This window comes from Erythrolamprus reginae, chromosome 3 (assembly GCF_031021105.1).
Source record: "Erythrolamprus reginae isolate rEryReg1 chromosome 3, rEryReg1.hap1, whole genome shotgun sequence".
Taxonomy (NCBI): Eukaryota; Metazoa; Chordata; class Lepidosauria; order Squamata; family Dipsadidae; genus Erythrolamprus; species Erythrolamprus reginae.
The window spans coordinates 178,742,466-178,769,413 of NC_091952.1; the positions used below are offsets into that span (position 1 = coordinate 178,742,466).

The 26,948-nt window shown below is 40.3% G+C and overlaps 2 protein-coding genes across 4 annotated transcripts in view; one reads left to right on the forward strand and one right to left on the reverse strand.

Moving 5' to 3' along the window:
- PHACTR1 (phosphatase and actin regulator 1) overlaps positions 1-8,054 on the forward strand; it is a 301,263-nt gene extending 293,209 nt beyond the window's left edge. Inside the window, exons 13-15 of the mRNA XM_070747269.1 lie at positions 2,997-3,137; positions 4,582-4,658; positions 6,415-8,054. Of these exons, the coding sequence (XP_070603370.1) occupies positions 2,997-3,137; positions 4,582-4,658; positions 6,415-6,430 (234 nt within the window). The 3' untranslated portion in view covers positions 6,431-8,054. The remainder of the gene's footprint in view (positions 1-2,996; positions 3,138-4,581; positions 4,659-6,414) is intronic.
- Positions 8,055-14,168: 6,114 nt separating this feature from the next.
- Positions 14,169-26,720, reverse strand: TBC1D7 (TBC1 domain family member 7). Of its 3 annotated transcripts, none has more exons than XM_070749114.1 (8): positions 26,045-26,720; positions 24,484-24,603; positions 22,978-23,058; positions 20,489-20,676; positions 17,613-17,750; positions 16,388-16,533; positions 15,979-16,108; positions 14,169-15,845 (listed from the first exon to the last, which is right to left on the reverse strand). In XM_070749114.1, the coding sequence occupies exons 2-8, from the start codon at positions 24,593-24,595 to the stop codon at positions 15,759-15,761; spliced, it is 882 nt and encodes a 293-aa protein (XP_070605215.1). In that variant the 5' UTR covers positions 24,596-24,603; positions 26,045-26,720; the 3' UTR covers positions 14,169-15,758. The 3 variants fall into 3 exon arrangements, with proteins under 3 accessions (XP_070605215.1, XP_070605213.1, XP_070605214.1); XM_070749112.1 differs by having other exon boundaries at positions 26,158-26,611; XM_070749113.1 differs by having other exon boundaries at positions 26,154-26,593.
- Between the last annotated feature and the right edge of the window lie 228 nt (positions 26,721-26,948).

A 26,948-nucleotide genomic window follows, 5' to 3' on the forward strand; every position in this document is an offset into this window, starting at 1 on the left:
TTTATTAAATTTATTTAAAAAAATATTTATTAAAGGCAGACGAAAGTTTGGCGATGACGTATGATATCATCGGCGGGAAAAAACGTGGTATAGAAAAAAAACCCGCAAAGTATTTTTTAATTAATATTTTTGAAAAACCGTGGTATAGCCGTTTCGCGAAGTTCGAAAATCGAGGGACCACAGTACAATTTTGGACTAGGATGCACCAGTTACAAGGTTGGCTGTAACCTATCGGTATGGCTTTTGGCACCATGATTTGATAAAAAGGCAATGATGGACAAGAGATGCTCCAAAGCAAATTTTCATGAATTGCCTGGAGTGAATAAGGAAGGTGTGTTGTTATTGTATGATTTGCAAAGCAGCTAATCCCAAACTGATCACTCACAACCCGATCTGCATAGCCCTTGGTGGCATTCAGATAATCTCTGAAGAATGACTGATGCAGCATTCTCAAGAGTCTGCCACAGAGACAGCCATTCACTCATGAAATCCAGTTTGTTGGGCTCCTCTGATATTGTGAAATCATAATACAAGTAGTCCTCAACTTACACCAGTTCATTTAGGGTCATTCAAAGATACAACAGCACTGGGAAAAATGACTTAGGACCATTTTTCACAGTTAATGACTGTTGTAGTATCCCCATAGTCACGTGATCAAAATTTGCATATACAGTGATACCCCTTCTTACAAACTTAATTGGTTCCGGGACGAGGTTTGTAAGGTGAAAAGTTTGTAAGACGAAACAATGTTTCCCATAGGAATCAATAGAAAAGTGATTGATGCATGCAAGCCCAAAACTCACCCCTTTTGCCAGCCAAAGCACCCGTTTTTGCGCTGCTGGGTTTCTCCTGAGGCTCCCCTCCATGGGAAACCCCACCTCCGGACTTCTGTGTTTTTGTGATGCTGGGATTCCCCTGAGGCTCCCTTCCATGGGAAACCCCACCTCCGGACATCCGTTGCCAGCGAAGCACCCATTTTTGTGCTGCTGGGATTCCCCTGCAGCATCGCAAAAACACGGAAGTGTGGAGGTGGTGTTTCCCATGGAGGGGAACCTCAGGGGAATCCCATCATTGCAAAAACGGGCGCATCGCTGGCAACAGAAGTCCGGAGGCGGGGCATCCCAGTGGCAGCGGCTTGGGTTTGTAAAGTGAAAATAGTTTGGAAGAAGAGGCAAAAAAATCTTATATCCCGGGTTTGTATCTTGAAAAGTTTGTATGACGAGGGGTTTGTAAGACGAGGTATCACTGTACTGTATATGACAAGTTGCCATGTCCCGGGGTCATATGATCACCTTTAAGTGACCTTCTGACAAGCAAAGTCAATGGGAAAACCAGATTTGCTTAACAACCATGTTACTAACTTAACAGCTGCAGTGACTCACTTAACAATTGTGTCAAGAAAGGATACAAAATGGGGCAAAGTTCATTTACAAATTTCATTTAAGCAACACAAAAATAGGGTCAATTGGGATCGTAAATCAAAGACTACATGTATTCAATTCAATGCATGTTGAAATATTCCAGATTATTGATTGGAACTTTGTCCACCTAGCTATTGCTGGGCAGTGAAAGATATTTTAAATAGTCAGTACACCAAAGAGGTGGCTCTTTTAAGTATTACCTTTCTTTAATCTTCCAAATGCATACTTTTCTGGCAGCAATAATATTTAACGAGATACAGCGCAAGGTTTTTCTTTTCCTTCTTCAGCATACGCATCCCTATAGGCTAAGTCTACTTTTATAGTAGACTATGGCGGTCTTACAGTAAAAATCTTGCTTCATTTAAATAGCATGCAATGATAAACTCTCAGAAATGTTGACATTCAATAATAGTCTCAGAATCCTTAACATATACAGTGTTCCCTCGATTTTCGCGGGTCCAAACTTCACGAATAGCCTATACCACGGTTTTTCAAAAAATATTAATAAAAAAATACTTCGTGGTTTTTTTCTATACCATGGTTTTCCCCGCCCGATGATGTCATACGTCATCGCCAAAGTAATAATTTTTGCAAATAAATAACCAAAAAAAATTTATTGTTAATAAATAATTAACGGGTTCCGGCTATTAAACAATGTCATTTGGCGAGAACCAGGGGAAGAGCTTTCTCTGTGGCGGCCCCGACCCTTTGAAATCAACTCCCCCCAGATATCAGAGTTGCCCTCACCCTCCTTGCCTTTCGTAAGCTCCTTAAAACCCACCTCTGTTGTCAGGCATGGGGGAATTGAAGCTTTCCCTTCCCCCTAGGCTTATAAAATTTATGCATGGTATGTCTGTATGTATGATTGGTTTCTTAAATTGGGGTTTTTAAATTAACTTAAATATTAGATTTGTTTACATTGTATTATTATTGTTGTTATCCGCCCCGAGTCTACAGAGAGGGGCGGCATACAAATCTGATAAATAAATAAATAAATAAATAAATAAATAAATAAATAAATAAATAAATTAAAATAAAATAAAATAAAATAAAATAAAATGAACTTGAAAATAAAGCAGCCTTTCCCTTATTGGCTCTTTTGTTTATGACATTTGGAAATGTCTCCTGGAAACAAGGACATTTTGGATACCCTTTTCCTTTTTTTTTTTAATGTATTTTTTATTATTTTTCATTAGACAAACAAGACAAACAACATTCAACATTTAAAGGAGCTACCATTGCTCCGCTTATCATTGAAGTCTAGCTAATACAAAAAAAAAGTTGAACTATAATCAGATCAATACAGAAATATAACACATACATTCTATGTTCTTATTAAATTTAACTCTGTTATCTTTACGTTATAATTCATATAACTCTAATAATTTCTCTTATCTATAAAATATCAAATTACTTAATCTAGTAATGAAATATAAAGAATAACACTTTAAAATTTATAATATTTCAAGAATACTTTATCTTTATACTATTTTTTATCTATTACATTATATCTGTTGTTATCATGTTATAAAATAATTAATTGGATGCCCTTTTCCTATTTTGCTCCTCCTACAGCTAAGTCAAAGGCCAACAGTGGAAGAATTGAGAGAAAGGAAAATTCTCATTCGTTTTAGTGATTACGTAGAAGTGGCAGATGCTCAGGACTACGACAGACGGGCAGATAAACCATGGACAAGGCTAACAGCTGCTGACAAAGTAAGTAGGACAAGCCTCAGAAACAGCCAGGAGGCTGAAGAAACATCTAAGATATTTTTGGAGGGAACCAGTAACCAGCGGATGTAGTTAAATTTATTTTCTGTGGTTATAACATCATCCTTGCCAGCTGAAAGTTCATAAGACCTACTCAAGAAGAGCCAGAATTGTATAGGGGTTTTTTTGCTCTCCTTTCTTTTTACTTTCTTTTTGTTGTTATTTTTAGTTCTAGTTTTTTAGTTAATTTTGTTAATTAAAATTAACTAAACTTTGTTAATTTTGTTTCTGATTGCTTCCACACAAGCCTTTTATTCTGACTACAACATTTCCTCTTTTATTGATATGCTATAGAAGTGTGGTGGGCGTCTCTTCCATTTGAAATGCTCTTCCCTGTGGAACAATGACACGTGACACGACACTGTCTTCCACAACCTCAGTTTAGCAGCAGAGTTTGGCTGTTCTTCCTCGTATAGTTTACTCACCTATTTCTCTTTTTTTTAAAAAATAATTTTTATTTACATATAAACATTAAAAACAATGAAAAAACAGACACTTACATCTACACAATATACAATACACACACGAAAATTCAAAGACGAGCATATAATATATCTCCCCTCCCCTCCTACGGCTGACTCTATTGTCAGCCTCCTTTTTGTTCTTAGCGGTATTAACACCAATGGCTTAATTGATAACATATAATTTGTGATTTATATTATATACTATTGCATTTAAGTTCTTATTTTTTAGCTAATAATAGAACATATCTAACGCATAGTCAAAACAAGGAGTTGTATTAATTATTTAGTAATTTTGATTTATAATATTTCTTTGTTACGCAGCACTACGAGTAGCTGTTCTTTTATTCAACCATGTGTAGAAGTCTTTCCAAATCTGATACTATTTTGATTTATCTTGTTCTTTTAGCTCCATTGTTAGCTTGTCTGCTTCAGCACAATCCAACTTTTTTTTATTAAGTTCTTTTCATTTGGCATTGTTTCATTTTTCCAAAAATGGTTATTCTTGTTGATGTTATTAAATGTTGTATCAAATAATACTGTTCCTTTTTCATCTGATTTTCAATAATACCGAGCAAAAATATTTCTGGTTTCATTTCTAAGTCAATCTTAATTATTTCTTTTATCCAATTTTGAAGTTTATGCCAAATTCCTTTAACTTGTCTACAGGTCCACCGCATGTGGAAATATGAGCCCTGTTTCTCTCCACATTTCCAACAATTAGGTTTAAGATTGGTGTACATTTTAGCTAGCCTTGCTGATGGCATGTGCCACCTATAGAACATTTTAATTACATTTTCTTTGTATGCAGTAAATTTGGTGATTTTATAGTTTGTGTGCCATATTCTTTCCCATTGGTCTAATTGAATTGTATGACCCACCTATTTCTCTTCATCTGGGCTAATTGCTTATTCTTTTGTCCCATGCAGGCAGCAATTCGCAAAGAGCTAAATGAATTTAAAAGTACTGAAATGGAAGTTCATGAATTAAGCAGGCATTTAACAAGGTAAGATAATACTCTTTTAAACAGAAGTTCTTAAAAATCCACCAAAGCTTGAGGCTATTCCTATATAGATAGAATTATTTATTAGCCAAGTGTGATTGGACACACACTACACACACTATAATTTACTTATTTATCTTTAGATTTTTCTCCTTCTCAAAGCAGCATAGGTAGTACTTTTCTCTCCAATTTTATTTCCATTTGCAACAACCTCTGAGAAAGGCTAGACTGAGAGATGTAGACACAGACAAACTCAGAATCAACCTGGGTGTTGTTATGGCTGAGGGTAGATTTGAACTTGGGCAATCAGCCCTATTTCAACATTATTATTGTTCAATGATATTCAATATTATTACTAACCAATAATAACATAGTAAATGATCTCCCAGGGTACTTTTCTACTTGATATTTTATATACAGGGAAGAAACATAGCTAAATTCTTGAAGGAATTATCATTTTGATATAGAATAGAATAGAATATAAATTTATTGGCCAAGCATGATTGCATGCACAAGGAATTTGTCTCAATGCATATTCTATTCTATTTCCAGCAATTGTCAGAATGCCCCAAAGATGGCACTACTAAATTTTGCTTTTGTAGTACCCTGTTTCCCCGAAAATAAGACGTACTCCGAAAGTAAGGCATGTCAGAGGTTTTGCAGAATTTTGTAATATATGGCACTCCCTGAAAATAAGGCGTAGTCAAGTTTACATAGGGTACGGTGGAAAAACATACGGTACCATTCAAAGCTGTTCATAGCGGTACCGTAATAATGTGGCATTCCCTGCTGGCCCCTTCCATCGCTTTGTACTGTCCAGTACAGCAGACACAGTCTGCTACTCATTACAGTCTCCACTACAGTGCGTAGACTGTAGTTCCTCTGGTGGCCGGAAGCTGCAATAGCGGGAGTATACTGTTGTACCATATAAGTGCTGTCGTTTGTGTGTGTGGGTGCCATACTGACAGGTACCGTACCATAATCAGTGTACTGTACGGTACACTTTCTTTGGGGGTGTCAGCTTTTCTGCCTGTGAATTTGTCTTATTTGAGAAATATAAGGCACCCCCTGAAAATAAGACGTAGCACAACTTTTGGAGCAAAAATTAATATAAGACAGTATCTTATTTTCGGGGAAACACGGTACTCATTATAGTCGGATCTATTCTGGAAGAGCAGGGAAGAACAAATCAATGATCTCTTAGAGCTTGGCATCTATCAGTTATGTTGGGACTGCTGTCTAGGAATTATGGAAGTTATAGCTCCTAGACAGCAGTTATATAGCTGCAAGTTATATAAAATGTGTCAGGCTGAGAAACATTATTTTGTGTGTGATATTTACATCAATGCTATCTGTTCTCTCATGTCCTCTGTGTAGCTTGCTGAATAAGTAATTACTGGGAGTCAGCCCTCTCTATGGCCTGATGGTTTCATTGTCTGTCATTTTCAGATGCAACTACATTGCCACATATTTTACTTAAAGTAGAGATCTCCAAATTGGGCAACTTTAAGTCTGGTGGATTAACGACCACAATTCCCTAGCCAACAGCTGAGTAGTTAACGTTCACAAGTCTTAAAAGTTGCCAAGTTTGGAGACCCTTGACTTAAAGCACTATAGTAAATAAAGCCCCCTTTTTTATAATTACTACAAGTCAGTTTTTGTTTGGTTAGTTTTGTCACTTTGATTCTTCTGAGAATGGATGCTAATGATGGTAGCAATATATCTCATTTGCCTGGGCTTTTTCCCTTCACTTTTTTAGGTTTCACAGACCCTAGGAAATGAATATGCTGCCAACTGGAGAACGTAATGGAAAAAGAACCATAAGTGCTGATGTCATTCATTTCTCTGTTACGTACAGTGGTAAATCTTCTGAACTGCCTTTCTAAAACCTATAAAAACATGCAGGAAACTTGAGTTTTCTCATTCTGGGAAAAAAACTTCCTCATACAATCTCTTGGCACAAACATTCAGCAACAGAGGCTCTCTTGGCAAGAATCACGCCTGGAGTTGGCACTTATATTTTAAATGCTGCTGCGTGGAGTTCCCAAGCCATTCATTCACATCAGTGGTCTTTCTTTGGATCCCGTCAGTCCTCTTTCATCTCTGAAAAAAGCTGAGGCCCTTGGCACTGAGAGAAGCTCTGCTGGACACAAAGTCACTGTTCTGGAACACCATTTCTACCAAGCGTTTCATTCTGGGTGGAGCTGGAGCACCTTAGAACTTGATGGGATGAGCTGGGAAAATAGAACCCACCTCAAAGGATCCATCTCACCTTTGACTTTCCAAGCCCCACCACCCCTAGGAAGATCTCCGGCTGATTGGTGGATACTCTTTGATTTCTACAGGACCAAGAAGGATTCTCCATCATCCATTTCTTCTCTTCAAACGATTCTTTTGCTGCAATGTTTGGAAGAGTTCAAGGTTGAAGAACTTTTCATAGCAAGCTTTTTTTTTTCCCTATGGTGGAACGTGTCATGCTGCCTTCTGCCCTGCTGACTATTTCATGTTTCATATGGTCCTGTGTAGCAGTTCGATAGCCTAGCTTGTCCTGGCATGGCCTGTCAGCTTTACATAGGTTTTTCCAATTCACTCATGTGCAAGACAGAAAAGACACGAGTTAAAAGAGAACCCTAAGGTTGACTTTCCGCTGTATGCTTGGACGTTGATTTATCTTTTCTTCTTTTAACAGGAGGGATTTCTATTCTTCAAAGTGCTTCTTGGTATAAGTAATTAAATATGCTGTTGTGAATGGCTCAGTCAAATTGAGAACCAAAGCATTTGGCAAAAGGCCTAGAGATGTGATATTGTTATTATTTATTATTATATTTTATATTTTATTTTATTATATTATTTCATGTTTAAGGTATTGGTCTTCTCTTAATAAGATTATCTTTGCACATTGGAAATAATTACAAACCCACTGTATCAAAATACTTTGGAGATGTCTACTAACATCTACATCTAGTTCAGATTAAATCATATCTGGTTATGCTTTTTAGGTAGAAACTTTTGTCCATCCATACAAATCACTATAGAAATGGCAGCTTTAATTCTCAGACCTTCACTGGTGTAAGACTATAATCTGGGATCCAAATGTGGTTGTACTTAAGAGGAGACCCATTATAGTGAATAAGACTTCAATAACTTAAGTACTATTGATTTCAGTGGGTCTCCTCTAAAGTGATGGCTACTTAACTTCAGGTGATTTCATTGGGCTTCATCTATTTAGGATAAAATCATAAGAGTGGTTGGATTGATCAATTTTCTCTTAGAAAACATGTACAGTGATACGTCGTTTTACAAACGCCTCGTCATACAAACTTTTCGAGATACCAACCCGGGGTTTAAGATTTTTTTGCCTCTTCTTACAAACTATTTTCACCTTACAAACCCACTGCCACCGCTGGGATGGCCCACCTCCGGACTTCCGTTGCCAGCGAAGCACCGTTTTTGTGCTGCTGGGATTTCCCTGAGGCTCCCCTCCATGGGAAACCCCACCTCCGGACTTCCGTTGCCAGTGAAGTGCTCATTTTTGCAATGCTGGGATTCCCCTGCAGCATCGCAAAAACACAGAAGTCCGGAGGTGGGGTTTCCTATGGAGGGGAGCCTCAGGGGAATCCCAGCAGCACAAAAACGGGCTCTTTGGCTGGCAAAAGGGGTGAATTTTGGGCTTGCACGCATTAATCGCTTTTCCATTGATTCCTATGGGAAACACTGTTTCGTCTTACAAACTTTTCACCTTAAGAACCTCATCCCGGAACCAATTAAGTTTGTAAGACAAGGTATCACTGTATATGGAAGCACATTTTAATGGGTGACTGCAATGTTTCAGGTTCTTTTCCAAACTAAAACTTGAGTCACTGCAGTGCCCATAACACTCCTCAGAGTTCCACTTGAATAGGTGATTAAAGTAGACTAAGAAAATCCATTTTTTCTTCCGCAGATTGATTTTGTCTAGTTATGTTACTCTGGGTATAAGAAAAAAGAAGATGAAGTAATAGAGTACAGTACTTTGTTTTTAGATAAAAGTACATGTATTGTTTTTTTAGTTTAAAAAATGCCAAAAAAATAAAGAGATTATGACATCATTAGTGGTCAGCAGATGAAGTAGGTGGGCTTGTAATTGGGTGAATTGCTAGGACTGTGGAGATGGGTGGGTCGTGAAAATGTCAATTCATTTGGCCGGTTTGCCCAGATCAAATCTATGGCAAAGAAACTGTTTTTCATACCTTGAAAACTGTCGTTTTTCACATAGCCAGTTTTCATCTACCATAGTTCCATAGCATTATGAAATAGTGAAGACCCGCTTGCCTACCATACCATACTTTCAGTCCACCAATCCTTGAGTGAAGTTCCTACCCATTGTTCAAAAACTTATTCTTCTCACCACCACGGATTTTTCCCCCTTCCTTTTTGAGAAGAATTAATAGGTTACGGAACTGATCCTCTACACTAGGGGTCCTCAAACTTGGCAGCTTTAAGACTTGTGGACTTCAACTCCCAGAATTCTCCAGCCAGCTGAAGTCCACAAGTCTTAAAGTTGCCAAGTTTGAGGACTCCTGCTCTACACATTTGAATTTTTTCTAAACTCCATATTAGTGGTCCACAGGATTTAAAATTATGGATTTAGTGGTCCCTGAGGTCCAAAAGGTTGGTGGCCCCTATTCTAAAGCACAGTCAGCTGTTTCTCCTACACAGAGTCAGCTGAAACATTGAGTATACTCAGGGGTGGGCTACTGCCCGGACAGAGGGGGAGGATGCAGTGGGGTAGCAAAAATGGAACTCCACCCCGGAGCATCCAATTTGCACTGAAAGATGTTGAAAGAAAATGGGTAAGCCATGCCCACAGTGTGGTAGTAAAAATTTTGGTAGCCCTTCATTGAGTATACTCCACTGCTAAATTTAACTGTTTTCACCACTAAAATATATGGATATGGGGAAAAGCAAGCTATTGTTGCCCTACTCCATTCGTTTCACCAGGGCTTGAGTAGAATGTACGTTGTTTAAATGGAGATAGGAAGTCTTTTTCCTGGCATATTCAATTTACTTCTAAGCCTCTGTTATTCACAAGAAGCTCTCACAGACATCTATTTTGGAGGAACCATCTCCCCGCCTAAATCTCTATGAAAGAATGATGATTGTAAATCTTGCAAAAGGCACACACGGTTGCAAGTCAGTTGTAGGACTAGAAATGAGGATTCCACTTGCTCTCCCAAATTATTCTGAAACTGGTACATTTCCCCGGCCCTCTTCCCATCAAAATTGAATGTACATAGTTTTGTCTTTGTATAGGAGTGAATGTGGTGACAGTCAAGACTGTGATCTTCCAGTATTGTAATTTAAGATTATGGCTGTATGAAAAACGATGACGATAACATGTAAATATCTAGAGAAAACACTAAAGCGAATCTCTACATCTAGAGTTTCAATTTGTACATACTGAAACTGCATGGTATTTAAATTGTCTTGGATGTATGCAGTTTCTTTAAAAAAAAAAGTTTCAAAGAAAAAAAATGTTCTGGTTTTCTTTTTTCTGTCTGTTACATGTTCAGAGGCGCTCAGTAATCAAAACCTAAGCTGCAAAGAGAGCAATACTTAGGAGGGTCAAACAAAGCTCAGCAGAAGTCTTCCCTGTCGTTTGCAGACATCTACGTACATCCCATCTACAGTATGTAGAATGCAAAGGCAGTCACTCAGGACTAGATATCATTATAAAAGAATTAGATCAAACGGCCTATACTTGGAGTCCTGTAGGCTAAGGGACTGTGACATACATTATGTACATAATCCCACGTAGAAAAAACGAACAACACATACAAAAAAATGGAAAAAATATTTAAAATACCCATATGCTCTTTGTACCCTTAATGGAATCATCCAAGCTTTATTTCATGACTAGCAACTACTGGTAGTATTCCTTGTCAGTATAAAGAATAGCTAATGTGTTTCCCACCCCGCTTGTAAAGACTTTACATGAATGGTTTGGTACCAGTTGTCTTCATGTCCGGATTATAAAAAGTTAAAAAGTGCTATTGCTAACATGTTGTAAGCCGCCCTGAATCTGTGGAGAAGAGCGGCAGAAAAATCGAATGAATGAATGAACGAATGAACGAACGAACGAATATAATAATAATTATTATTATTATAATAATTATAATAATTATAATAATTATAATAATTATAATAATTATAATTATTATAATTATTATAATTATTATTATTATTATATTATTTATTTATTCATTCATTCATTCATTCATTCATTCGATTTTTATGCTGCTCTTCTCCACAGATTCAGGGTGGCTTACAACATGTTAGCAATAGCACTTTTTAACAGAGCCAGCCTATTGCCTCCACAATCCGGATCCTCATTATGGACTCCCTAGAGCAGTGATGGCGAACCTTTTTTTCCTCGGGTGCCGGAAGAGTTTGGGCACACCCTATCGCGCATGTGACTGTGGGCGCCCACACTCCATAATTCAATGCCCGGGGAGGGTGAAAACAATTCCTCCCCGCCGGAGACCCTCTGGAGGCTGAAAACAGCCTGTGTCCCAACTTCTGGTGGGCCTAATAGGCTCATCTTTTGCCCTCTCCAGGCTCCAAAGACTTCCCTGGAGCCAGGGGAGACTAAAAATGCCCTCCCCCACACACCCCAAAGGCTCTCTGGAAGCCAAAAATACCTTCCCCAAGCCTCTGTGTGAGGCAAAGATCAGCTGGGTAGCACATTCATGTACACTAAAGCTGAGCTAGGGCAACAGCTCGTGTGCCAGCAGATATGGCTCCTTGTGCCATCTGTGGCACCCATGCCATGAGTTCACCATCACTACCCTAGAGAATGGTACCAAACCAGCCCATGGATTGCTTAAATCTGGCCTGTGTGGCTGCCCTGGAATCAGCAAAGGATTGGCCTGTGGTCAGTAGTAAGTTCTAAAACCCGTTGCTACCAGTTCAGGTGTGTGCGCAACAATTCTGTGCATGCAGAGTCCCAGACAGATGGGCAGAGCCCCCCGTCGCCACCACCAATTCATAGAACCAGGCAGAATCGGGAGCAACCCTCCGCTGTCCATGGTGCCTCTGCCAGTGGAAACGGAGCCCTCCCGAGGTCCATTTTCTCTGGCAGAGGGTTGCAGGAGGCCGTTGCAGCCAAAAATGGAGGTCGTAAGGGCCACGGGTGGCACCTCCTGCGCTCTTTTTTCGCTGGCAGACAGTTGCAGACCATCACAGACCAAAACAAGAGCTCGGGGCCCCATTTTTGCTGGCAGTGCTTGGGCTGCAACAAACGCCCCAGACATAAGTTACAAACTGTCCACACCAACCCTGCCCAACCCCAGAGCAAACGCAACCCTGATGCAGCCTTCAATGAAATGGATTTTGATACCCATACCAACCAACCAATTTGGTCATTGGTTTTAAAAATTAAGCAATTCGATTGGCCTTTTTTATATATATATATATATTAGGATTCCCCCCCCCCCATTGTTTCCAGTTCTTCAGAAATCATAGCTACGGTTTCAAATCACCCAAATTGCAGTGATTGTTTTGTCAAATTCTGCTAAGTCTTCTCCTTTAGTAATTTCTCTTAACTCTGGAGTTATTGATTGAAGAATATATCACTGAATTAATTACACTCCACAAAGCAACTCTTTCCATCCTTAATCTTTGTATGCAAAACTGAGTGATGAGCTTTCCACTAACATTCACACGGTAATATTTGACTTCTGAGCATTGTGAAAAACTTCGAGCTTTCTACACTAATCTAAAATAGTTTTGTTCAGGTGAAAACCTTTGCAGAACATTAAAGAGAACAGACTGACTCGGAATAAAGATTTGAATTTCACTAGTCTGGCACCTTATTTTTAAATAGCAATTCACACTTGACAGAGTGAGGACTGTTGCATTGCTGTGGAAGAAAATAAGATTTGAAGAAGGGGTCAACCCATTACCAGAAATCATTTGTTGCTTACACTGTCAATATTACCTTAATCATAAAGGGATCTGCATTGTAAGTATATGAACATAAAGGCAAATACATTTTTTTATTTTCTGTAATAAAAATGAACCCACTCTATTATGAATTGTTACTGGAAGTCCTAAAACATCTTCCAGAGGATCTATGATGGCGCAGTGGTTAGAATGCAGTATTTATTTATTTTTATATTATTTGTTTGTTTGTTTATTAGATTTGTATGCCGCCCCTCTCCCCAGACTCGGGGCGGCTAACAACAATAAAAGACAATGTAAACAAATCTAATATTAAAAATAATCTAAAAAATCCCAATTTAAAGAACCAATCATACATACAAACATACCATGTATAAATTCTATAAGCCTAGGGGCAAGGGAAAATTTCAATTCCCCCATGACTGACAGAGGTGGGTTTTAAGGAGCTTGCGAAAGGAAAGGAGGGTGGGGGCAACTCTGATATCTGGGGGGAGTTGGTTCCAGAGTCGGGGCCGCCACAGAGAAGGCTCTTCCCCTGGGTCCCACCAGACGACATTGTTTAGTCGACGGGACCCGGAGAAGGCCAACTCTGTTGGACCTAACTGGTCGCTGGGATTCGTGCGGCAGAAGGCAGTCCCGGAGATATTGCAGGTTCCCACTGCCAGTTCAATCCCAACTGGCTTAAGGTTGCCATCCTTCTGAAGTCAGAAAAATGAGGACCCAGATTGTTGTGGGCAATATACTGATTCTGTAAACTGCTTAGACAGAGCTGTAAGGCACTGTGAAGTGCTATATAAGTGTAAGTGCTATTGCTATTTCTGGATATTTAAACTCTGATCCTATGTCCTCTGTTAGCTTAGCAGTAATTCCTGCTGCCAAGATCCATCTTTTGGGGTGGGGTCAGGGATAATTACCTCATTTGGTATACAGTACAATGTTTAGGTGTGGCAAGGGAGGAAAAAAGCAGTCACTTCCAATGCTGCCCTTTAGCAAAATAAAAAGTTCAAATAATTTATATAATGCCATTTCCTTCCTACATAGGGTAGTAGAGCAATGGTGGCTTGAGGATTCAACTCTTCTTCCCCCTTTGAGAGAAAACCAATTCCACAGTCATATTTCCCTCTAAGCTGAGCAGTGAACAATCGCTCACTTAAAAATCATCATCAACTCAGAGTTTTCCAAACCTGCCCAGAAGTCGAGAGGGAAAGTGTGAGAGGGAAGGAGAGAGAGAGGAAGAGAGAGAAACAGATAGAAAAAAGAGAGGAAGGAAAAGAAAAAGAAAAAGAATGGGAGTAAGGAAGAGAGAAAGAAAATCAAAATCTAGTTTGAAACTAGCTCAACTATTTAAGTGGCATTTTGATATTGATAGAGTTGCCCTATTATGAGCTCACTGTTATAGACACACAGCACAGTATTTTATTTTGAAATTCTCCGAGGCAAAACAGGGTGGGTTTTTTGTTTGTTTGTTTGTTTGTTTGTTTATTATTTTTGTGCCGCCCAGTCCCGAAGGGACTGCCGCTCAGACACTATACTTTTCCGCCCACCCCAAAAAAAATTAGAGGGAACACTGTCCACAGTATATATATATATATATATATAATCAAACTTTATTAAAAACACAAAATGTAAAGACAAAAACTTATTTTGAAACATAGTATGAAAAGGTAAACATTCAAAGTGGAGGATAATTGTTCTGTCCCAGCAATGAGCCCCCCCCCTCCAAGAAATAGGTCCACACACACAGATTTGACAAGATTTAAGGTTTAGTAGCAAGGAGTTGTAAATATTCAAAATACATCAGGAAAGCCAGAAATAAGTCCGTTCATCTCAGCTGCTCATCAGAGTCTCAAGCAGTAAATCAAACTCCCAAACAGTTTCTCTTTGATCACCAATCTCTAATTAACATGACTCACTCTGAGTTGGCAGGAAACCCGGAGACAAAGATTACCTTTTCTTAATTTGTAATTCACAGAAATAGTCCAAGAGCACGAGCCGATCAGCCAACTCTCAAATTCAAAAGTTGACTTCCGCATTGGCTCATCATGAGACTCACCCTTAAAGAGTCAAAAGGCGTGGCCAAGTGTTCTAGAGATCTATTCACGCAGAGACCTCCTCTAGCTAAGCCACTCATGTCTTCTGACCCTTCTGCGCACTCTGGCATCAAGAAGAGGCTCCTCCTCTTCTCCTGAGTCACTCATGGGCACCTCTGAAGGTGCAACAGGCCCTAGTTGGCTTTCTCGGCCAGCCCATAATAGCTACAACTTCGGATCTTTGTAAACTCTTTTGAAAATTTTGCAACCCGCCCGCCTTCCCCGGGCAACCCAATCATGCAAGTTGCCCAGCACTTACTCAAGAGTCAAAAAAGGCAAATGTCTATGTTGCGACTTCCCCGCACTTTCCTCGCCATGCATCTGGGAGAGGAAGCGGAGAGTGTATGTGTATGTGGACAGGCCGCCCACATTCTCTTCTCTGTCCATGCAGCACCTACAGGAAGCTGTGGCTGGAGTCACGCTGGTCCCTGAAAGAGCTTTTGGACCAGGAGCAGTCCGCCGCTGAGTCCAAGAAGCCCGAGAACAACCGGGACGCTTTCTAGCACCGGCTGGCCACCCTCTACCTGTGCTCCATCCAGGTGGCGCAGCGCTCAGAGGTCTACTACTAGGAGCTCAAGTCCAGGACGCCGGAGGGGAGAGAGACGTGCGCCCCCTCCCCACGTGCAACATCCCTAGCCTGGGATCGAACACAAACCAGGCCAGCAACCACCCCCTCTCCCCTCTGTCACTTCCGCTTCACGCTCAATCCCGAACAACCGCGCGCACGTGCCCCCACCCAATCCTATTTCCTGGTTTTTTTGGAGTCCATCTCAGAATCCGCTCGGCACTGGGAAGAAAATCGGCAGGGGTGGGCGTGGTCCCCAGAGCCGAAGAAGCCGGGCAGGGATCAGAGCCCAACAGCTTGGGAGGAACAGATCAGCTGTCAGGCAGAAACCGCTGTGTTGCGTTTGAAAATGCTGTGTGGGGGTTGGTTTTGGGTGCGCGCACACACAGGCGCGCACCCTAGAGGGAACATTGATCACAATTACAACCACTGTACCCACAGTATTTAAATAACTTGTATTTCAGAGAAGGAAACAGATATAAAACAAAAGTAGAAATGCTGGTAATTTCAAACTGAATGAGCAGGAGTCCCACAATGTTTGTGCCACAGTTCAATAGCCTTGCTCACAATTGCATCAGTGTTATCTTGAGGTATCTATGAAAGATAAAAACATAGCTTGAAATACAGAGGTATATTACAGTACAGTCTTGAATATGTTTGGCCTTGGTCTTCCAAATACTATTGAATTTAATTAAAGCACTGTTTTCTTAGAAACTGAAATACTTACATTTTCCAAAAACTGTTCAATCTTTTCAGCAGTAGTCAAGGCCATCAACTTCATTTTAAAGGTTAATAAGATCTCAACAGCAACAAAGACAAGGATTTTGCAAGAACCACTAATAACCTTGTCCCAAACCCTAGAAAATTCAATGAGACAGTAATAAAAGTGTCTGTTAATTTTACATCTAAAATTTATATTATCAATATATTGCCTTTATGATTAAAAATAAAATTTGGTGAAGTCCTGGACACTGAACAACTCACAGAAAAGCTGAAGAATTGATATTTTTCAGAATGCTGGCAATATTTACTGTCAAAACATCATGTCTACGTTACTCATGGGCATATGCTCCACCAAAGACTACAGGGATATACATTTTTCCAGTCTAGGAGAGGTGAAGGGGAGAGAAACATGCCTTTGTAAACTTGATTCGGGTAGGCATCCAGCAAAACACTTTCTAAACCAAAGATTATAAGGAAGCTGTCCCATTGCTGAACACGACTTCAGATATGCGAGAAGCCGGTTGTCCTCAAGGCTCAGGATTTGTTCCAGAAGTTTTGGCTGTAGCAGCATAAATATAAAAAGAATAAATGAAATATGCTAAATTCAAAACTTTTCTTGCTCATAGATATTTGTGGCAAGAAAAACCATCAAATTCAATTTAATGTGATATACAATGGTGCCTCTACTTACGAACTTAATTCATTCAGTGACCTTTTCATTCCTTTTCTTAAGTACAAAAGTTTGTAAAAAGAAGCAATTTTTCCCATAGGAAAAGCAAATAATGTGTGCAACTAGGGAAACCACAGGGAGGCTGGAGGCCCTGTTTCCTCCCAGGAGATTCCTAGAGAGGCCCCACGGAGGCTTCTCCCTGCCTTTTCTGGTTACAGTTTTGGAGGCTCGGGTTTGTAAATGGAAAATAGTTCTTGAGAAGAGGCAAAAAATCTTGAACACCTGGTTCTTATCTAGAAAAGTTCATAAGTAGAGGCATTCTTACGTAAAGGTACCGCTGTATAAAGCAAATTCCTATTTCTTACCGGTCAGAAATATACAATACAAAATCATTTGAGAATTCCTTTAGAGTTTTGTTAAAAGCAGGGGGGACGGACGGACAAGGCAAAAGGAGCTCATTATAACATTTTTACCACGATACCAGCTTCTGTCTTCTGTTTTTTTCCAGTGGTTCTGCTTCACACATACATATTTTCATACATGCAAGACTGTATCCAATATCTTCCAATTATTTGTCACAATTTAAGACTAACCCTCGCCCCAACTCAAAATCAGGCCTTCCGGGTGCATTCCATAAATGTAAACATCCCTATGGTCACCTGATCAAAATTAAGACACTTCAACTAGCATGTATTTATGACGGTTGCAGTGTCCTGGGATCACGTGATCACCTTTTGTAACATCTTGTCCAGTAATGGGAAATCCAGATTCACTTAACAACCATCTTACTAAGTTAACAAGTGTAGTGATTAACTTAAGAACAGTGGCAAGATTGATTGTAAAATGCAGTAAAATTCACTTAATTGCCTTGCTTAGCAATAGAAATTTGTGTGTCAATTGTGTTTATTTATTTCTATTTTGGACTTAAGCTCATATGTACATTTCTCCAGAGATACTTATTTACTTACCAGTTGTGGCAATGACTCCTTGTACTTATTGTTTAACTGGTTCACAAAACTACTGACTAGCCAGTAGCAATCAACATTGTCTTCCACCATTTCTTCCATTGCTTTAGCAATAGCAAGGAATATCTCATCTTCAGATTGCTAGAGAACAAAAGGGGATGTGGCAGAGAATCAGAGAAAGAGAGCAGGTGCATCATACATTCAGTTAAAAATTTGCAGTCAAGTTCCCAGTAATAGCAATGTGTTTGATACAAGTGTGCATTGAGGATGCTACCCAAAACCTTCTAAATCAGCAAAGCTGCAGGACTTCTGAGAAGAAATAGTGAATGGAAAAGGAGTTTGCTAAAAGTGGAGCTGGTGACCTCAACAGTAGGGCTGGCAAGTAGACCAGCTCTTCATGGTTACTCTCCAAATATGGAGAGGGCTTGAGATCACACAAATATTCCAGACACTTATGGAGTGAGGATATGACATTGGTGGATATGGAGTTGCTGGGAAATGAGGACATAAGTCATATTTTGCTCAAACTTTGGCCAGCGCCTTCAAAAGGACACTGAGTTGCCTTCCATCATTTTATAATCCCTTTCAGAAATTGCTTGTTAACTGCTTTTCCGTTACTAGAATTTTTGAATAGACAGGTTTTATATAGCACAGGAAGTGTTGCCTTTATTGTTTAATGAAAGAAGTTTCAAATGCAAAGGTTTCATTCCATCATGTCTGATTTTGAGAGACAGCCTGGATAAGTTCCTGCAGTATTTTTTTGGTAAAGTTTTTCAGAAATGATTTGCCACTGTCTCTGTCCTAGGGCTGAGAGACAATGACTGGCCTAAGGTCACACAGTTGACTTTGTGTCTAAATCAGGACTAGAATTTACAGTCTTCTGGTTTTTAGCCTGATTCCTTAACTGCTACACCAAGCTGGTTCTCTAAACATCGGACATTTTGAAAGAAAGTTTTGAACAATGGACCCAGAAGATAATTTTAAGACTGCCCACCTCTATAGGTAGACTGTGTTTAAAAGACATTATGGAAGAGGAACAAGTTGTACCTGGCTCCTAAAGACTGGTTATTATAAGTTCAAAATAAAATTGTGATTGATAAGATGATTTCAGGTGGCCCTCATTCACTTTCAAGAACCATCTGAATTTACGACTATTCTGAAAGAGAGATAACTATTCTAACTATTGGAGTGTCCGTGTACTGGTGACTGGTTTATAATTACAACACTGCAAGTGTAATACGGTCATGTAATTTTTAACCTTCACTTGCAACTAGCAAAGTCAATAAGGAAACCAGCAGGAGGCTGCAAATGGCATCCATGTAACTTTCACTGAATAACGCAGTGGGATTCCCTTAACAACAGCAACCAGAAGTGCAGGGATTGCGATGTTGTACATTATGACCCTATTGCTTAGCCACAGAAATTTCAGTCCCAACCTCAACCGAGAACAACCTGTTCTCACCCCATTACACTAAGTATGTATACTTAGTATACATATTGTTACTTTAATATCAATTTGAGAGTGAGACAGACAGACTATACAGTGATCCCTCGATTAGCATGGTCTCGATTAGCGCGAAACGCTGCAACGCGGTTTTTCAAAAAATATTAATTAAAAAATAAGTCCGCGCTAGTTCTCTCTCTCTTTCTCTCCCTGTTGCCGGCGTGGTATATGAGAGAGAAAGAGAGAGGCAGAGGTCGGGCGCATTACCGGGAGGTGGAGGCGGCGTGGGGACGCTGGGTGCCGGGGACACCGAGGAGGGGGTGGACGTGGCCTCTCAGCTGCAGAGCCGAACAAGGGCGGAGGCAACGGCGGAGTCCGGCGCTGGGGCCATGCGGGGCCGCTCATCCAGGGGGGCGTGGACTGGCAAGTCGCCCTCCTTTCTCTCTCTTTCTCTCTCTTATACCACACCGGTAACAGGGAGAGAAAGAGAGAGAGCGGAGGGCACCTTGCCGGTCCACGCCCCCCTAGATGAGCGGCTCCGCATGGCCCCAGCGCCGCCCAGGCAAAGGGGAAACCCCAAGATCGCTTGCCGCTTGCCGTATTGCAGCGAAGGAGGCGAAGCAAGGCTCCAAGCTGCAATACGGCAAGCAGCAAGCGGCAAGCGATCTTGGGGTTTCCCCTTTGCCTGGGCGGCGGGAAGACCAAGGGAAGGTTCCTTCAGCCGCCCAACACCTGATCCGCTCCGCAGCGCGGCAGCAGCGAGGAGCCGAAGATGGGGTTTCCCCTTTGCCTTTACCCCATCTTCGGCTCCTCTCTGCTTCCGCGCTGCGGAGCAGATCAGCTGTTGGGCGGCTGAAGGAACCTTCCCTTGGTCTTCCCCGCCGCCCACACGCAAACTCCACCATCTGCGCATGTGCGGCCATGAAAAAAAATGGCGCGCATGCGTAGATGGTGTTTTTTACTTCCGCACCACTATAACGCGGAAATCGATTAGCGCGGGAGGTCTTGGAACGTAACCCCCGCGCTAATCGAGAGATCACTGTAAAGGCAATTCAAACATAGGTGCCAACAAAGGGCTTAAACAAGGGTATATTTCTTTTTAATTCTATCAATGCAATGGGAGATACCCTAAGCCAGGGGTGGGGAACTATGGCCCTTTTATGACTTGTGGACTTCAACTTCCAGAATTCCTGACCCAGCCATGCTCAGGAGATGAAGCCCACAAGTCATAATGGGGCCGTAGTTCCCTACTTCTGCCCTAAGCGAAAGATTCATTCCCCCAAACTAACATGTGTGGGGGAATAATACTGTTATTCACAGATGATGCTGTCACATTACTGCAAATACCAACATGTTTTGAACAGCCATAGCACTTAATCTCAGATAGAAAAAAAATCTTGGTTTGTGTGTAAAAGCAAAATTAACCTTCACTGACCAAAGGAAAAGATGGGTTTTGAGGTAGCTTTCCTGATTCCAATTGATATATCCGGAGGAATACTTCAACCTGTGGAGTAGAATCTGTGATAAAGCGAATTACTTGAAGGGCACGGTACACATCCCCATATTGCTCCTTTCTATATTTCATCACAAATGTATGAGAGTCATGGTGAGGTGGAAGAATTCCTTTAAAGAAAAAGAGAAGATGAAATATTTAAATTAAGTCTACTTGCTCTAAGGATGAAACATTCATCTTCATACCAATTATTGTCAGATCAAATAAAAAAAGATTTAGCATTTGTTCTTAAGAAACGCTTTGCCACTGTTGTTGCAAATATCAATTTGCTATCCATATAGTACTAAAATTCTAAGTTGTCTGTTTGACAGGAATGCAGTTTATCCAGTCATGTAGATGTCCAGAGATGCTGTAGGATTTCTGTTCAGAAGTAGTTTATAACAAAGCACTGAGTCGAAGGTTTTACAGAAGTCTATATAAATTGTGTTTATTGTTTTGCCCTGGTCAAGTTTTGAGGTCTCTCTATGCATGTGACGCAACATAGAGAAACTGGCCTGGAGTTTTCTACTAGATTGGGATCTTCTTTTTTGAAGATGGGGATGACCATAGATAGTGATCATAGATTTGGTAGGGAACTGGTCCTGTAGGAGTTTTCAAGCATTATGCTTTTTAATTCTATCAATGCAATGGAAGATACCCTAAGCCAGGGGTGGGAAACTATGGCCCTTTTATGACTTGTGGACTTCAACTCCCAGAATTCCTGACCCAGCCATGCTCAGGAGATGAAGTCCATAAGTCATAACAGGGCCGTAGTTCCCCACTTCTGCCCTAAGCGAAAGATTCATTCCCCCAAAATAACATGTGCAGGGGAATAACACTGCTATTCCCTGTGCTTCTAAGATTATTTCTATCCTCAACCTAGCTCAAACTATCCATTATATCACAACATTTTTGAATCAAGCTACTTGAAATACTTTTTAAATGCACACAAAATCCGGGACCTATTATTCCGGTGGAATTTAAATTCCACAATGTTCAGACCAGTTTTGTTTGCAAAGTTACAGCCACTGCAGCATCCCTGTGATCACAATTCTGAGCATGTGAGCAGCCACGTTAGTGGGGAAATTCTTCTGCTCCCACTGTTCCCTCAGACACACACACACACACACAAACACACACATAGTCCTTCTGTTTATCTTTTTAGGTAAAGTAAATATTGACTTCCTACTGAAAGTCATTTGCCACTACAATTATTTTTCCATTTATACTCTTCTTAGATGATTACAGGACTGTGCAGTGTTAAGATTTAAAAAATATGGTCAGCCTAGAATTTCATTATTCATATGGTCAGTAAGGGGCGAGTACATGTGCATTAGAGTGCCTTCCGTCCCCTGTCCTATTGGTCTCCTATATCTCCTATACCTTTCTTCAATTCCTATATCTCTTCTTCTATTCTTTCATTGATATGTTCTATTACTATATCTTCTTTTCTTTTCTTTCTTAGATATATTTTATTATGAGTATCTCCTCTATAACCTTCATCATGCATTTTACTATGTGTATATAGATATATACCCACTAAAACCCTCATTGTGTATTGGACAAAATAAATAAATAAATAAAGATAAATAAGTAAATAAAATTCTGGTCTCATCAGACTGCATTACCCTTCTCTCGAAGGATGACCCAAAGGGTCACAGCACTGCATAAAGTTCTCTAATGTCTCTGCTAAGAATTTGCAAGGACAGTTTCCTTGCTGTAGAGGAAGAATGAGCAGAAAAGCAACTCATTCATGTACTTTTTTTTAATGAGCAGGAGTACTTCCTGTAAATATATGTACATATATATGCAAAGGGACTAAGATATGACTGATTTAGGGTTAGATACAGAATAAAGCTTTTATACAGAAAATTCCAAGCATAGTCCAAGTCTCTCTAATCATTAACAAAGTTACTGAACATTTAGCCAAGTATATTTAAGAAACAAAACAGGGAGACTACATAGGCTAATCTTCCCCATCCGAGATTCAGATGTGGTTGAGAAACTGAAATTTACAATTCCAACATATCTGAAAGAAGCCAGGATTGGGAAGCTGATTAAAGCTGCCTATTTTGACTGATAGTAGCTTTCTGAAAATTTCAAAGAGCAATTTCTCCCCCAGACTCACCTTCAAAAAATCTAGAATAGAGCAATTGTTAGAATACTTTCAGTGGGGGAAAAGAATTCCTTTTTAAACACCTCAAGTTAACCAAAGCTACTCAGAGACACAATGCAAACTATTGGAAATTTCACTTTGTTGGTACTACAGTAGCCAATTATACTGCTTAGCGCCATTTAATAATGCAATTTAAAGGGTACACCTGTTAAGGCATCTATTGCAAGGTTTTATCAGGGAGCAGAAATGCAAGTAGATCAGTAAAGCTACCCTTGTTATTTAGAAAGAAGCCTTTGGTCTTCACCAATTTCCATACCTAGAAGCACTTTCCATACCAACGTCCGGTACAGGGATGGGAGAGGGAACCTTTGGCTAAATGTGCAAAGCTTCTCAATATCTGTAAATAAAGATATAAAAAATAGTGTTTAACATTGTTATGAGGCAGCTCTAATCAATACTAACACTGGGACCCTGGCACTAGGATAAAAGGCTCTCCAGAGAATATTCTCCCTCTGCTGACACTACTTATCTCCTGTTTACAATGCAGCCCTTTCAACAGTCCCAAGACCGTACCACACTCACTTGCATTCTGATTCAGGTAGCTCTGAGGACATAGATTAGCCCCTAGGTAGTTTCAAAATTCCTAAGAATATTAATAGCTGCCTGATTGCAGAACGTACGAATTGCTTCCATCCCCTATTAGTTAGAACTGAAGAAGCTTCTTCTATGAGAAGCAAAAAAGTTACATCAGAAAGTCCAGTTGCCTTTAAAATTAATGCACCTTTGGGAGCAGAAGGCAGGATAAGAAGCAATGGATGGAAACTAATCAAGGTGAGAACCAACCTAGAACTAAGAAGAAATTTCTTGACAATGCGATCAATTAACCAGTGGAAAAGCTTGCCTTCAAAAATTGTGGGTAATCCATCACTGGAGGTTTTTAGGACATTGGATAGCCATTTGTCCATAATGGTATAGGGCAGTGATGGCGAACCTTCTTGTTCTCGGTGCCTTTCACGCCCACACCCATAATTCATTACCTACCACATACCCTGCCCCCCTGCACACGCAAACGCAACCTTTTCATGCTGCCCCAATCACAGTGCATGACCCCACCTCACTGCCCCCATTTCCTGACTTCCGGTGGGCCCAGTAGGCCCGTTTTTTGCCTTCCCCAAACTCCAAAGGCTTTCTTAGAGTGTGTGAAGGGCAAAAATGCCCTCCCCTGCCTCTCTGGAGGCAGAAAACACCTTCCCAAAGCCTCTGTGTGAGCCAAAAAATCAGCTGACCAGAGCACACTTGCATGCTGGAGGTAATCTAGGACAACTGCTTGCCCTAGGTTTGCCATCACATGGGTATAGTGTCTCCTGCTTGGGTAGGGGGATGGATGAGAAGCCTCCGAAGTTCCTTCCAACTATGTTATTCTGATAAAGGGACATCATTCTGGACCAACAGAAGCTTCGAAATGCTCAATGGCAGCCCCATGTAGAGCACATTACAGTAGTCCAATTAAGAGGTGACTTGTCCTCATCTACCATTCTTACTTCCAGCAGAAGACTGACTTAAGAAAATTTGCTTTTATGAAATACTTATGATGGAATATTTTCAAAGATTGAAAATGGAGGAGAGAGAAAACCCTATTTTTCATCCCCTATTTCTATCTTGCTATAACAACATTTTGGACTTTGGGGAAAATGGATATTCGGTTGTCAAAGAAATTCAGAATCCAGAGAGTAATTCAGAAAGACAGAAATGGTATTCTGCCTGAATTCAAGACACCTTTAGCAACTGTAAACATTATACTGCATAGGTATATTGCACATACCCAACCGATCATCTTTCAAAAGAATTTCTAATGATTTTTTTTCTTCAACACCACGAAATCCTACTTTTTCATAGTACACGGATCGGAAATTTCTCTGAGGATCTTCAGCCATGACTCATCCTAAAATAAAGACAAATAAAGGTATGTCACCAAATAAAGTGTTTTACTATCAGTTTATTCAACAAGAAAATGTTGCAGTACAAAATTCTCCTGTCTGGTGATCTATCCAGTCACATTCCTTTCCAAATAATTAATTCCACCTTCCCCTTTTGCCTCACTTTTCCACAAGCTTTTCTCCGTCCAACCTTTGTCTCATTGGATAGTTCAGTTCACTTTGCAATGCTTTAAAGACCTTGAAGTTTACCCACCCAAGTATATTCATAGTTTTTATCTACATGGTTAATGCAGTTTTGACAATGCATGAACTGGAACACAGGGCAGTGTTCAGGATTTCTATATATAAAAATAAGACAAAAGTCAAATGTAGTTGTGATTCTAAACCATGATGGGAAAGAGGGATAAGCAGCAAAAGTAAGGCCAAATTCTTTCCTCCTTTCCACTTTTGCTATTTCTTTTTATTATTTATTTATTCAACTTCTATGCCACCCAATCCCAAAGGACTTTTCCTGCAGTGTTTCAATTTCTGCACATCTCAATTTTGATAAGTTGTCAGATATTTGGGGAGGTGGGATAGGTGATACTGTTTTGGCAGCGCAAACAATGAAATTCACACTTTAATGCAAAAATAAGAAGCATAGGCAGTGTTTGTAAAGGCATATAATAATTCTAGAGTCTAGACGCTTCGATGTTTCAGAAAAATAAAGATAATGTCTTTTCAATAAATAAAAGAATGGAATGCGTGAAGAAAGTGCATTTCACAAGTTGAAACCTTACCTCAGTGGCAGGCAGGTGAACTAAAGTGAAAGGATTACTTGAGGTTTATTTCTCAACATTATTAGGTTACTGTTTCAGGGATAAACACTGATAGTTGCAGCATATTTTGCTTTTAACTATTAAATCCATTAACTATTAATAAGAACGTAGAATTAAAACATAAAAAGCAATCCTGCACAATCTAGTTTCACAACAAATTATGTCACTAAAGGATTCTTGCAGATCAAAAAGTTTCCAGAAAGCTAACTAGTTTTGGAAAAAAGATTTGTAGTACAGTACAATATTTTAAAAGACTTTTCAAATATTTATTATGTGGATTAGCATTCAAGTCATAAAGTGGATTACGGTACATGAAAGACTTCACTGTGAGAAATATGTAAATCTTCTAAAGCAACAAGACCAAACCCATCTCCATTGTTTCTGAAGTTAAAGAGTTATCTTTCTTTTCATTCCTATGCTACAGGGAATTTTAAAAACCAGCCATTGCCTATTATTACATCTGTTTCCACAGCTCGTAATAGTATACATATTCTTATTTTCCAACCTGATTCTCATAATCATCCTGTGAAATAAATTTGGCCGGGTTTGGGGTAAAGCCAACAAATTGTTGGGCTGGAGAGGGAATTTGAATCTAAGTAACCACCCCACCCTCATTTTATTTATTTACCTTTATTTTGTTTATTTATTTTCTCAAAACATGTACAAGATAGCAGACCATAGTGTACCGTTGTAATATCAAAGCACCTACTAATAGTAGTAGTACCTACTAATAGTACCTACTAATAGGAGCTGAAGTCTAACGGAACTGGAGGGTAGGCATCAGGCTGCAAAAAAAACTGGCTTTAGGGTAAACAGATTGAAAGCCGCAAGGCAAAAAGGCGCTAGTCCGCAGGATCTCCACAAGGACGCCCTTTTACTTTGTACTGAGAAATTGAGGCATCTGGTGAGATGGACACAGGGCAAGTTGCATGATGGCTGGAAAGGCCACCTGGAGAGAAGAGCTTCAGGTAGACCGAAACAGACAGCGGAAAAAGCAGGAACAACGAGATGGGAAATCAGCAGACCGTTACAGGGACTGAATGGCGAAGAAAGGCTGACTTGGAAGCCGCCACGACGGGAGCGAGGAAAGCAGACCCGGATGAGGCAGCTAACGAAACGCCCCGCGTTCCCTTCCTACTCGGCCATAACAAGGTCCATTCCTCGGCCTTGCCAAGTCAGTCGGCAGCTTGACTGCGCAGACTCCAGCCGGCTGAGACGTGAAAGGGGAAGGGAGCAAAATCACGGAGGCAAACCCGGGCGGCGCGAAGCTCGCCTTCGAGATATCGCGAGTTCTCGCGCGTTCCGGCTTTTAATTGCTTTGGGGTCCCCTAAACTTGGCAACTTTAAGACTTGTGGACTTCAACTCCCAGAATTCTCCAGCTAGCTATGCTGCCTGGAGAATTCTGGGGGTTGAAGTCCACAAGTCTTAAAGTTGCCAAGTTTGAAGACTTCTGCCCTAAAGAGAAAGGGGGGGGGGGGGGGTTGCGCGGCGTGTTCCCCATGTGGCTTGCTGCCTCTGGGGGAAATATGTT